This window comes from Pteronotus mesoamericanus, unplaced genomic scaffold, assembly GCF_021234165.1.
Source record: "Pteronotus mesoamericanus isolate MK-2021 breed Mesoamerican mustached bat unplaced genomic scaffold, CSHL_Meso_final contig_52, whole genome shotgun sequence".
NCBI classification, from domain to species: Eukaryota; Metazoa; Chordata; class Mammalia; order Chiroptera; family Mormoopidae; genus Pteronotus; species Pteronotus mesoamericanus.
The window spans coordinates 11849284-11861368 of record NW_026555189.1 but is presented as its reverse complement, the minus strand read 5'-3'; the positions used below and the strand labels follow the sequence as shown (position 1 = coordinate 11861368).

Genomic DNA, 12085 nt, shown 5'->3' with positions numbered 1-12085 from the left:
GGAGGGGCATGGAGCAGCCGCGGGCCTGCTGAGCACCGGAGCGCGGGCAGCCGGCGGCACGGTGAGCGAGGGCCCGACCGGCCGCTTCGGAGGGGCGGGCCGCGCGGGGACTGCGCCGAGAACGCGGGCGCACCCGGCTCCAGGGGTGCCCCGTGGGCTCCAGCCGGTTCCCCCGGATGTGCGGACGCCGGGTCCAGCGCCGGGAGGCGGGCTGAGGGCTGCGGCATCTCCAGGCTTCCTGGCGGCGGGTCCTGCAGCCCCCTCCCCACTGACCCCTCCTCCCTTTCTTCCTCCATCCTCTCCCCCTCCAGTCTCTCCTCCCTTCCTCCCTTGCGGCTCCTGTTTTGTGAATGGATTAGGAGGCAGACGGCTGTGCGGGGCACGAGGCTGGCTGAAGTCTCTCCCTCCCCCACGCCCGCCCGCGGGTTCGCACCTGTCCTGGCACCAAGATGCTCGGCGCCCGTGTTCCTGCGGGTCAGCCGGGCAGAGGCCCCACGTATTTGCGGGCCTGGGCTCCCTTTCCTTTGCCTGCTTGGAGGGGCCGGGAGGAAATAGCCCCCGCCCCGCGCACAAGTTTCCATCCCGCCGCGTGTGGCCCCCAAAGCAGGGCACACCTGTCAGCTGGAGAAGCTGCAGACTGGGCAGCCCTACAAAGTTTTGGGGGTATATTGGCGGTGCGCGTCCTTAGTTGGAGGTTTTCTCTTTCCATTTGCCTAGTGGGTGGTGCGTGTGGGGTCGGTCTTAGGGATCGTCCCTAACCCGGTGCCCTTGAAGCCGGGTGCGCATTAGCCTACCCGGGCCAAGCTCGAGTGAATCCCTGCTGAGCCAAGGGGGGAGGGTGCAGGAGTGAGAGACGGTCTAGGCTCCCCTCCACTGGCTTGGGGTAACACGGCGCCCTATCTGGGCAGGGGCAGCTGAGCCAGAGCCCACACCAGCGCCTGGTTTTTTGCGAGGTCACCGGCTATAGAACCTCCTTGGGCTTCAGAGGGGTCGGGGTGCCGGGGTAGTGCCTCCAATTCCTGCGCCGGGTGTGGGGGTCCCGCCCCGGGAAAGGAGGGGGCCGGCGACACCGGCAATGTCGCCTTTGTCTGCAGGCACACTTTGTCAAGGTAGCTTGGGCCCCGGGGATATGAGTGGGGCCTGGTCCGACTGATTCCTTGGGTTTTCCTGTTCTTTCCCGTGGGTCGTGGGAAACCGGCACGTGGGTGTGGCCGGCGCCTCCTTCGCCAGAAGGGGAGACTCAAGCGGGGGGTGAGAAGCGTGGCGAGTGCCTTCCCGGCTGCGTTAACCTGGTGGGCACTGCCTCCAGCACTGCACCGAGGCAGGGCGCCAGCGCCCAGCAGGTTGCTAGACTGGCCTCGGACCCTCTGCCTTTTCCCAGATTGCTGGCGGGCAGTAGACCCGCAGCGCCCCCTCGGTAGGTTCTAGAGGGGGATGAGGGGACGCCGCGCGTCTGGGCCCTGGGTACCGGGTCTGGGGGCCCCTGGGCCGCAGGCGCGTGCCAGGAGGGGGTGGGGTGGGAACCGGGGAGGGCTGGGAGTCCTGCAGAGGAAGCCTCCCGGGGATGGTGGGGCAGAGCGCCTGCCCAGAGGCCGCGCTTCCCGGAGAGGCGAGGCTGCCAACAGCACTTTCCGGACTGAAGCTGCTGGAATGGGGCTGGTGCCTGAATCACATTTGATTTAGGCAGTGACTGCGTGTTTCCCTGGCAAGAAGGTGTGCTTGTGCTGGGGCGGGGCTCAGGGGACGGTTTCAGGAAGACCTAGAGTTGGAGCAAGCTTGGGAGTGAGACTTCATTGTCTGTAGAGGGTGGGTGGTGGTGGTAACGGGATTCTCCAGATCAGGCATCCCCCCTCTCCAGTCAGCCTTCCCACTTGGGTAGTCTTTCATGACTGGAAGTGCTTCCATTTTTAGAGAAATGATTTATTAATATCTGGGATATTAGAAGCAAGAAACCATTAGAACTCCTGTTAGGGGAAGATACCAAGGCCAGAGAACTTGGGCAAGGTCAGGCAGCCAGGAGGTGGTAGAGCCCTGTCTCAAGCAGAAGTCTCCTGGTGTCTGTGTCGTCCTAGGCTCTTAGCGTTAAAACAGCTGTTTCCAACAGTACAGATGCTAGGAGCCCTGGTTATTGCGGAGGACATCTGGCAGCATTTGCAGGAGTGGCCGGGCAGGAGGACGAACACCGAGATTCCATGCGGGCACTAGGACCAGGCTGATGGGGCTTCCCAGGCAGCTGCAGTGTGGCTGCGGTTCCCTTTGGTGCCCTGAGCGCTTTGCTTCTCCGGGAGAGCTGTCCGCACCCCAGCCCTCATTTCCCTTTTTCTCCCCTGTTCGCCTTTCCCAGTTGCTTTCCCTTTCTTTCCTGACTCTCAAGTAAATTAGAAAAAGGTGACAAAGCAGAGAAAACAGGGAAACTTTCTCTTACTGATTTTGCTGTTTTGAGAAGGGGAAGCTGTTTCCTTCTTTTTTCCCCCCCGGCACCTCTTTATGTTTCCTGTTGTTTTTCCTCTCTTCTGCCCCCTTTCTTCATGGGATGTGCTTTACAGGCACACCTTCCCCTCCCAGAGTGCAGTCCCCTGGTGGGTACAGCCAGGTAGAAGCTCTTGGACCACCGGCTGCCTCCAGTCCAGCTTCCTCCTCCCTAGCCCCTCCTGTGCTCAGAGTGCCTCAGGCTCACCCCTACTGATGCTCGCCTGTAAGAGTTTTTGGTCAGGCAGATCCCAGTTCTGCCATCCACCAGCTAGGTATCGTGACGCTCTCTCCAGTTTGGTTTGTCTAACAATAATAAATGCTACTTTAAGTGCTTTTTATATGTAACCCATTTAACCCTCAAAGCAGCTACAAGGTTAGTGCTACAATCCATATATTTCAGATAAATTAACTAAAGGACAGAGCATAGTCACACAGATAGCAAGTGTCAGGGCTGGGATTTGAACCCTAGTAGGCTGGCTTCTGAGTCTGCAAAGAGTCTTAGGCATGCTCAGCAATGAAAATGGTTTTTATTAGTGGGCCAAGTCCAGAGAAAATGCCTCCCCTCTCAGTGACTGGAGACGCTGCCTCCTGCCTGACCCCCACATCTCCCGCCTTCTCCCACCAGATGCCGGTGCGGCTGACGACAGCCCTGCGTGTGGTGGGCACCAGCCTGTTTGCCCTGGCAGTGCTGGGTGGCATCCTGGCAGCTTACGTGACAGGCTACCAGTTCATTCACACAGAAAAGCACTACCTGTCCTTCGGACTGTACGGCGCCATCCTCGGCCTGCACCTGCTCATCCAGAGCCTGTTTGCCTTTCTGGAGCACCGGCACATGAGGCGGGCGGGCCGGACGCTGAAGCTGCCCTCCCCACCGCAGCGCTCAGTGGCACTCTGCATCGCGGCGTACCAAGAGGACCCTGACTACTTGCGCAAGTGTCTGCGCTCGGTCCAACGCATCGCCTTCCCCAACCTCAAGGTGGTCATGGTGGTGGACGGTAATCGCCAGGAGGATGCCTACATGCTGGACATCTTCCATGAGGTGCTGGGGGGCACTGAGCAAGCTGGCTTCTTTGTGTGGCGCAGCAACTTCCACGAGGCAGGAGAGGGTGAGACAGAGGCCAGCCTGCAGGAGGGCATGGATCGTGTGCGAGATGTGGTGCGGGCCAGCACCTTCTCATGCATCATGCAGAAGTGGGGAGGCAAGCGAGAGGTCATGTACACAGCCTTCAAGGCCCTTGGCGATTCAGTGGACTACATTCAGGTAAGGGTGCCTCCCTGTGACTGTGCGGGTGGTGTGGATGTGTCCAGCCGGCCTGCATACCCTCCTCCGGGCGTTTCGAGTCCAGTCTAGATCCCTTGTGTTGTGCACATCCCACCTCTGCACTTAAGAACGCAACAGGCATAATGGTTCTGAACAGCAGTCCTGGAGTCAAAAGACTTGGGGTGGCATCCTGATTCTGCTGCCACTCAACTCTGTGGCTTGTATGCTAATAACAAGAGCAAACGGATGTATAGCATTTACTTCATACCAAGCACTGTTGTAGACTCTTCATACATAATAACTTTTAATCTTCATAATATTCCTAGGGGATAAGTACTATTTTTTTTTTAAGATTTTATTTTTAAAATTTATTTTCAGAGAGCGGGAAAGGAGGAAGAAAGTGAGGGAGAGAAACCTCTATGGGTTGCCTCTTCCACTCTCCCAACTGGGGATTTGGCAGGCAACCCAGGCACATGCCCTGACTGGGAATTCAACGGGCAGCCTTTCAGTTCACAGGCTGATGCTCAATCCACTGAGCCACATCAGTCAGGGCCAGGGATAAGTACTATCATTATCTCCACGCATAGAAGGCAAACCTGAAGCACAGAGAGGCTAAGTGACTTGTCTAACATCACTCAGCAGTAAGGTACAGAGCCAGAATTTGAGCCCAGGCATTGGCTCTTATTCACTGCTCAATACTGCCTCACCATTGGCAATGGGGTAAAGAGCAAAAGTCATCACGCTGGAAAGCACTCAAATATTGTTTTAGTTATGGACCAAAAAGCCCTACACTTCCCAGTGTCAAATTTATGTCTGTCAGGCAGAGGGACACAGGTGCAAATCATCCTGCAGCTGGAGTCTGTAGCAGTCCTGGCAGGGCCAGTACCCTGAGCAGACCCTGTGTAGCTTCCAGTCAATGGGTTCATTGATATCCACCTGAAAACTTTATTAGATTGACAAGTAAATAGCTCTGGTTTTCAAGTAACAAAACCTAGACAGAGTCGATTAGAACTTCATGCATTTCAGTACCAAGTAGAAACTGATACCCAGGTCCCCAGGTTTCTGGTCCAGCATCCATGCTGTCCACTCCTCTTTCTCCCCTGTCCATACTTGCTAGAGGGCTTTGCCCATGGCTTGAATGAGTAGTGGCTGTTGTGGTAGCCTACCTGTGTACTAACTCAGTCTTGCTGGCAGCATGTTAAGTACTCCCATACTTAAATATTCTATACTGTACTCACCTAAAATTGGCTTACCACAGATTTTTTTTTTTTTTGAAAGTTGCATCTTTGCATGAGATTTGGTACATTTATTTTTTTTCTAGGCCTAAGGACCTCCCCAGCCTTGCAGGGAGGGATATGAGGCAGTTCTTGATTCTGCAGTTCAGCTAGGGTCAAATGGCCTTTGAAACTTTCCTGAGGACCCACAAGGCTTAGCAAAAGCCCTTGAGCCCTGGCACATGCCCAAGCCACAGTGACTTTTGTCATTCACTCCCTTGAAGCACAGGATCCCCCCAAACCTGCTCTGCTACACATCTTTTCCCGCATGTTCTGGTGGATTAGCAACCAGGCTCACACACCTGAGCCAGCCTTTCTCCTTAGGGCTCTGGGGCAGCCCTGGTAGAGTTCAGCCTGCCTTCCAACAGCCCTGCTGAGGATTGCCCCAGGCCACAGGGAGCCACAGGCAGCCAGGAGTTCTAACTTCCCTAACCCTGTTCAGCTAGAAAGACCTTTCAGGAATGAAGGAAGCTGAGAAGCATGAAGAATGGTAAGGGTCTGGGCAGGAAGTAGCCATGAGAGCAGCAGCACTGGGAAGCTTGGAACTGAGGAGGCTCTGAGAGTCTGGTCCTGCAGCTCCCTGGGACCTACCCAGCCAGGGCTAGAAAGAGAGACTGTTTTGGTAGGGAGGTGGGAGGGAGCGGTTGTGATGCTCTGTCTGGTTGCCCTGCAGCCTTCTGTTGCTTGTCGCTGGCCACTGTGTCTTCCAACATGGAGACAGAAAGCTGGGTAGGTTGGAGCATGGGAGGCTGCCCCCTTCCTACATGCTAATGGCTTTCACTCAGCACCTTCAGTAAAAGGATTTGGGGCTTTTGCAGAACAGGGTTTGGGTTCATCTGTGGATGCTTTTCTCCGTCAGAGGTGAGGAAACCAATTCCCCTGCCCAGCAGTTATCTGAGCTCTTTGTACCACCTCAGCAATTTTCTAGAAAACAGACAAGGAGTCGGCACCAGATAAGTGTTCATAGCCCGGATTCAACTAATAACGGAGCTCCATGTTAGAATCGGACCAAGAGCCTCCCTAGGAAAGGAGGGCAGGTGGGCAAGATTTGACCCAGGCCTCGCAGGCAGTTGCTACCAGAGCCTCCGTGCCCATCCAGAGTATGTATAATCCAGGCAAGAGCAGTCCTACGCCATCCCGTGTTCTGTCTGAGACTTGGCCAAGGTGGCTGGGTTGTGGATCATCCAAGAAGCCAGAAGCTGAAACAGGGAAGACTTTGTTGTTACAAATCCTATGGGATAGTTTCGGGCAGTAGCCTCTGGCAAGAGCTTGGCCTTCTGAGGAGTGTCTGCTGGCCCTGGTCTGGGCACCGTGTCTGTAATCCAACTTCAATGACTTGTTCCTTCTTTCTTCCCCAGGACCCCAAGAAACATTTTAAGACCATTTTTCTGGAGTGTGGCTTCATAGGGGCTAAAGACTTGCCCATACTAACCATCTCTCCCTTTCCAGGTCCAGCACTGACAGACCCCTGGGTTTTGCTCTCAGCCTACTTCCCTTTGTTACTCACCTCACCCCTTCTATTTGGTGTAGATCTCTTAGCTAGTGGCTGGAAATGAATCATATGAAAGGAGGTTATGTCCCTCAGGCCACGTGACCTGAGGTTAAAATGTTCTGATAGCCCTGGCTGGTGTGGTTCAGTTAGTTGGAGCATTGTCCTGCAAACTGAAAGGTTGCGGGTTCACTTCCCAGTCAGGGCATGTGCCTAGGTTGCACGTTTGGTCCCCAGTTGAGGCATGTGTGAGAGGCAACCGGATCACTGTTTCTCACATCGATGCTTCTTTCCCTCTCTCCCTCCCTCTCTAAAATCCATGGGCATGTCCTTGGGCGAGGATAAGTATTTTTAAATGGGCTGACAGTGTATTTCCTCTGCAGGTGTGTGACTCTGACACTGTACTGGATCCAGCCTGCACCATTGAGATGCTTCGCGTCCTAGAGGAGGACCCCCAAGTAGGGGGAGTCGGGGGAGATGTCCAAGTAAGAAGTAACCAAGGATTCCTGGGGGTGGGGGTCTTGACTCTTTCTAATCCAACTGGATATATCTGGGAAATGGGCATCTAGATTTAGTATTTTGGTGGGGAGTGATGGGGGTGTCCCTCTTTGACAGTTTCAAAGGACTCACTTGCTACTCAACCCTTTCCTGCCGTTTTTCAACCTAAGGGGGGAAAAAACCACTTACCAGGTATGTAGAGAATGTATGCTGCTGTGAGGGGCACAGGCTACTGAGGCCATTGACCCTGGAGGGTGCTTCCTTTTTTGCTGGTAGTGCAGCAAGCACGTCCGAAGTTAGGGCCCTGAGAAACCTTTGCTCTTAGGCAAGGTGCTCTGAAGGGCTCTGGACAGTGTGGTCCGAATAAGGGGCAATATCTTCTTTCAGAGGGTACTGCTGGCAACCTACCAGGTCTTCCCAAGAAGCCTTCCAACTGAAGGGTCAGGACAGGTGGCTGGGTGTTGTTTTGCATCTTTCTCAAGGCCTTCTCTCTGTCACTGCCACAGGCTGCCTCCTGGGACTGAAGGTGGCTTTGACTGCTAGAGTAACTTCACTGGGACAATCCATGGAGATAGCACATTTGAGAGTTGGGGCTAGTGCTCAGGAGAGTGGGTGTGGTTGGCTCCTTTAAGCCTCGGGTTCCCCAGCCCTGGATGAGCTAGGACTCATGGCTGGAATTTGAGCAATGGGCTACAGAACTCAGGGTAGGGAGGCTTCATGGTCTCCGGCGTGTCTCCTGGGGCTCATGGTCTCAGGTGAGGAGGCCCAGCATCTATGGTTCCCTTACAGATCCTCAACAAGTATGATTCATGGATCTCCTTCCTGAGCAGTGTGCGGTACTGGATGGCCTTCAATGTGGAACGGGCCTGCCAGTCCTACTTTGGCTGTGTGCAGTGTATTAGTGGGCCGCTGGGCATGTACCGCAACAGCCTCCTCCAGCAATTCCTGGAAGATTGGTACCATCAGAAGTTCCTAGGCAGCAAGTGCAGCTTTGGGGATGACCGGCACCTCACCAACCGCGTCCTGAGCCTTGGCTACAGGACTAAATATACAGCGCGCTCCAAGTGCCTCACAGAAACCCCCACGAAGTACCTCCGGTGGCTCAACCAGCAGACCCGCTGGAGCAAGTCTTACTTCCGGGAGTGGCTCTACAACTCTCTTTGGTTCCATAAGCACCACCTCTGGATGACCTACGAATCAGTGGTCACGGGTTTTTTCCCTTTCTTCCTCATCGCCACAGTCATACAGCTTTTCTACCGTGGCCGCATCTGGAACATTCTCCTCTTCCTGCTGACGGTGCAGCTGGTGGGCATTATCAAGGCTACCTATGCCTGCTTCCTTCGGGGCAATGCAGAGATGATCTTCATGTCCCTCTACTCCCTTCTCTATATGTCCAGCCTCCTGCCAGCCAAGATCTTTGCCATTGCTACCATCAACAAGTCCGGCTGGGGCACCTCTGGCCGAAAAACCATTGTGGTGAACTTCATTGGCCTCATCCCTGTGTCCATCTGGGTGGCTGTCCTTCTGGGAGGACTGGCGTACACAGCTTATTGCCAGGATCTGTTCAGTGAGACGGAGCTGGCCTTCCTCGTCTCTGGGGCCATCCTGTATGGCTGCTACTGGGTGGCCCTCCTCATGTTGTATCTGGCCATCATTGCCCGGCGATGTGGGAAGAAGCCAGAGCAGTATAGCTTAGCTTTTGCTGAGGTGTGACATAACCCTCAAGCAGAGCGGGAAAAAGTGCAATGGGTAAGGGAGGGAAAGGGAATGGAAGAGAAAAGACGGGGTGGGAGGGAGGAGGGATGCTGTTTTAATTTCTTAATGGTCCAAAGGACAAATCTGAAGTGCAAAGAAAGGTGATTTGTAGTATGGCTGGGGGCAGTTTTGCTTAGAGAAGGCAACATTGATTCCAGCTCAGGGTGGGGCGGAGGGGACTTACATGTTTCCAGGCTGCCTGTCTGCCACATGGTGGTCTCTGGGAAAGATTCCACTCCCTGCCCCAGGAGCCAGAGGGAACTCAGAAGTGTGCTACATCAGAGTAAGTTCCATTCAGTGGCAACTTCTGATAGGTGAATGAGCAATGCCAGCTTGTGGGAAAACTTCTGAGATCTGGGCCAGCTAGTAAATAGCACCCCCCCCATCTAGTTATCAATGCAATAAGATTGTGCCAGAGATACGAGGCCCGGAAGGCTGATCTCTGGGCATCAGAAAACAGGGTACAGGAATGGTGCTTTATTATGTGATATACCCCATTCCAAATCTCCACATCCCAAGGATGAGCCAAACTGACAGGGAGTTAGCACTGAACTGCTTTTAGGTGTGTATATAGACATGAACAGTAACAAGGAAAGTTTGCTGAGAAGAACAGATTGGCAGGGGAGCTAAAGGCCATGGCTATCTGGAGGCCTATTTACGTATGCCACCTGGGAACTGCCCAGACATCTAGGTTGGCTTGTCTGTGACCTCTACTGGGGGAGATAAAATGTTTTGGTCATCCACCAGGAAGGCTGAACCCCAGCAAACTAAGAAAGGAAGTGAGAACTCAGTATTTCAACCTGTCTCCTCCTGAATTCCTCCTCAAATTCAGCTGAGTCCTAGGACAGCATCCTCACTTCACTTTCAATGTGATGTCGTCACCTCTTCACCCTCCTCCTCGTTGGGTTTTTCAAGATGGCAAGTGAGGCAGAGCCTGGACTCGCACAGGCTCCTCTGTAATAGGCAAGCCTGCCCTCAGCACGTGGGGGAAAACCTACTAGGAGCTTCTGACCAAACTGGCTACCATCTTGGAACTGCTTGGGACAGATTCCTTGGCAGCTGGGTAGCATGCATGACTTTTAGGCTACAATTCTTGACAATCGTCTCTAATGGAAAGCTTTTCAGTGTTCCCCAAGTTAACCCTCATGCCCAAGCTAGTCATCTTTGAGACTGTCCATTCTCCTCAGTGGCTTCTCCAAGGAATTCTTACAGCCAAGCTGTGGATAGTCACTACTGCATTTGCTTCTTTCCAGAAACCAAACTAGGAGACGGAATTGATTCCTAAACCCTAAGGTTCTTGCTTTCTCAGGCCACTGGAGGCTCTTTATGTCCCTCTGCTTTTGTGGATAAGTGAGGGAACGCCTTTTTCTAGAGATTGGCAATCCACAGACTGTTTTCAGCTCTTGGGTTTGAAACCCGGGGCCTTGACTAAGCCTCTGAATCAGGGGTTGCTTGCTCATGCGTGCTCTCTCCACACAATCCACTCTCACAGGGTCCAGCTACCCCCGCAGAACCAGCACTGGGGGGGAGAGGCGTTGAGGGGGCAAGCCTCTACTGTGCCCAGGTGCTTCCTACAAAGGAACACAGTGTGCTGAGCCACAGACTGGCAAACCCTGGTGCTTTCCTTCATCTCCCATGAACTCAAGGGTTTTCCAAATGCAGCCAACACTGCTGCATCACACACACCTCAAGTTTCTGATAAGACTGCTGGCTGATGTTGGACCCGATCCATGAAGACTAGAAGAGGCAGCAGGCATTTGCTAAAGGCAGTTGTTCCAGGCTCTTCCGTGTTTTTGCTGGCCAAGAAGTAAACTATTTTGAGCACTGCAATGGAGGAAATCCGGTCAGCCAACTGCAGAGCTCAGACTTCACTAAGAGCTTGTTTTTGTTCAGCCTTTGCTTGAAGGTTAATATAAGATGGATTCCCAGATGGAAAACTCTTGGCTGTCCTACCATCAGCTCTGTCTTGCACTGTGGTTATCAACTTTCCTCACATCAAAAGTCGGCAAGTACAAGTAGTGGGCTCACAACGTTTGACCTCGACTGGTTTTTCTAAGTTATTTTGTATATTTTTCAGCAGTGAAACCAAACTGGGTCTTCAGCTTTATCCCCATTTCTAGCAAGGGAAGAGCCTTTGTACAATTGGACACGTTTTGGTTTTTCCTCATTGAGAATTTTAACTGTCTTTTTTGTATTATTTCTACAGTAATTTGTAAACATATTTATTTTTACCTGCCTTTTTTTTTAACTTTTCATGTCAAGTTTTTTATACTGCACATTTGTCAAAATAAAAATTCTCACATAATCCTATTATCTTGGAGCTATTTTCTTCCTTTTTGTACTTAATGAAAGCTAGCTCTTTATTCCAGTTTTAAAAGCAGCACTTGAGCTACAAATATAGTTGAGGTAACTCAAGTGTAACTCAGAAACAGGATAAGGTGTCACACCTGACCCCCGACTGGGGACTACAGTAGGCCTACCTTGATAACTGTACACCTACGGTGGCTTAACTTTTATTGTACAGGGTGGGCAGGGTCTTTGGTGAAATTATTGGCAGATGAGTGAGCTAAAGCTAAAAATCAAGCTCGCCTCTTCCTTAAGTGAAGGCGTTTTAGCCGGCAGATAATGGAGAATTGTGGCCAAGATGAAACCATGAAAAGCAGTGGGTGAACTTCCTTCCTTGTGGAACAGGTAACAAAATGGAGTGACATCAGCAGCCCTCTCATCCCATTTATTAAAGAAACAGTTAGAAAAGATACAACGCAGGAAAAACAACCATCCTTTCACATCAGGTTGAACAAAGCACAGTGATTTCTCCCCTTCGCCCCCCAACCCCCCACCCCATGTCCCATCCACATCAGTTTGAATTCTGAGGTTCTTTGATCGGGAGTACCAGTGGAGAGGGAGTTGTATGAGCAGTGGAGCCTTGATTCTGGCCGCCTCTAAGTCCCAGGGAAGGAAGCTGCAGGACCAGTCATCAAGTAAAAATTGTATTTGGTGGGTCTTTAAAGTGGTAACCCACCTCCCTATTCTGTGTTAAAGCCCCCAGGGAAAGGTATGGCAGTAGAGGATGACCAGGTCCAAGCTGCCCAGGTCAGAGCTGCTGAAGCATGGTCCGTTCACCAATGCAACATTTCTAGAGAGCAGTGAGCCGATTCTCCAGTGGTGAGCAGGGGACTGCATGTGAATTGGGACCTGCAGGCCAATGTATCCCTGAGGAAACTCCACAAGAACAATTCAAGAAACTAGTAAGAAACAAGGGGCAGAAAGCTGTGGGACAAAAGCACAGCAGGCTTCTGGAAGGCTGGAGATCCTTTCTCTCGAGGCTAGGATCGT

General features: G+C 52.7%; 1 protein-coding gene across 1 annotated transcript; it reads left to right on the top strand.

The window, feature by feature from the left end:
- Positions 1-8707, top strand: HAS3 (hyaluronan synthase 3). Its single transcript, XM_054579272.1, has 4 exons — positions 1-61; positions 3098-3733; positions 6880-6981; positions 7784-8707. Exons 2-4 carry the CDS (start codon positions 3098-3100, stop codon positions 8705-8707), a joined length of 1662 nt encoding a protein of 553 aa, XP_054435247.1. The 5' UTR covers positions 1-61.
- The last annotated feature ends 3378 nt before the right edge of the window (positions 8708-12085 follow it).

Excerpts from the sequence above, each read along its gene's own strand:
- HAS3 (XM_054579272.1), top strand. The coding sequence starts at position 3,098 with ATGCCGGTGCGGCTGACGACAGCCCTGCGTGTGGTGGGCACCAGCCTG. Across the intron at positions 3,734-6,879 it reads ATTCAGTGGACTACATTCAG|GTGTGTGACTCTGACACTGT; the intron begins GTAAGGGTGCCT and ends TTTCCTCTGCAG. Across the intron at positions 6,982-7,783 it reads GAGTCGGGGGAGATGTCCAA|ATCCTCAACAAGTATGATTC; the intron begins GTAAGAAGTAAC and ends GTTCCCTTACAG.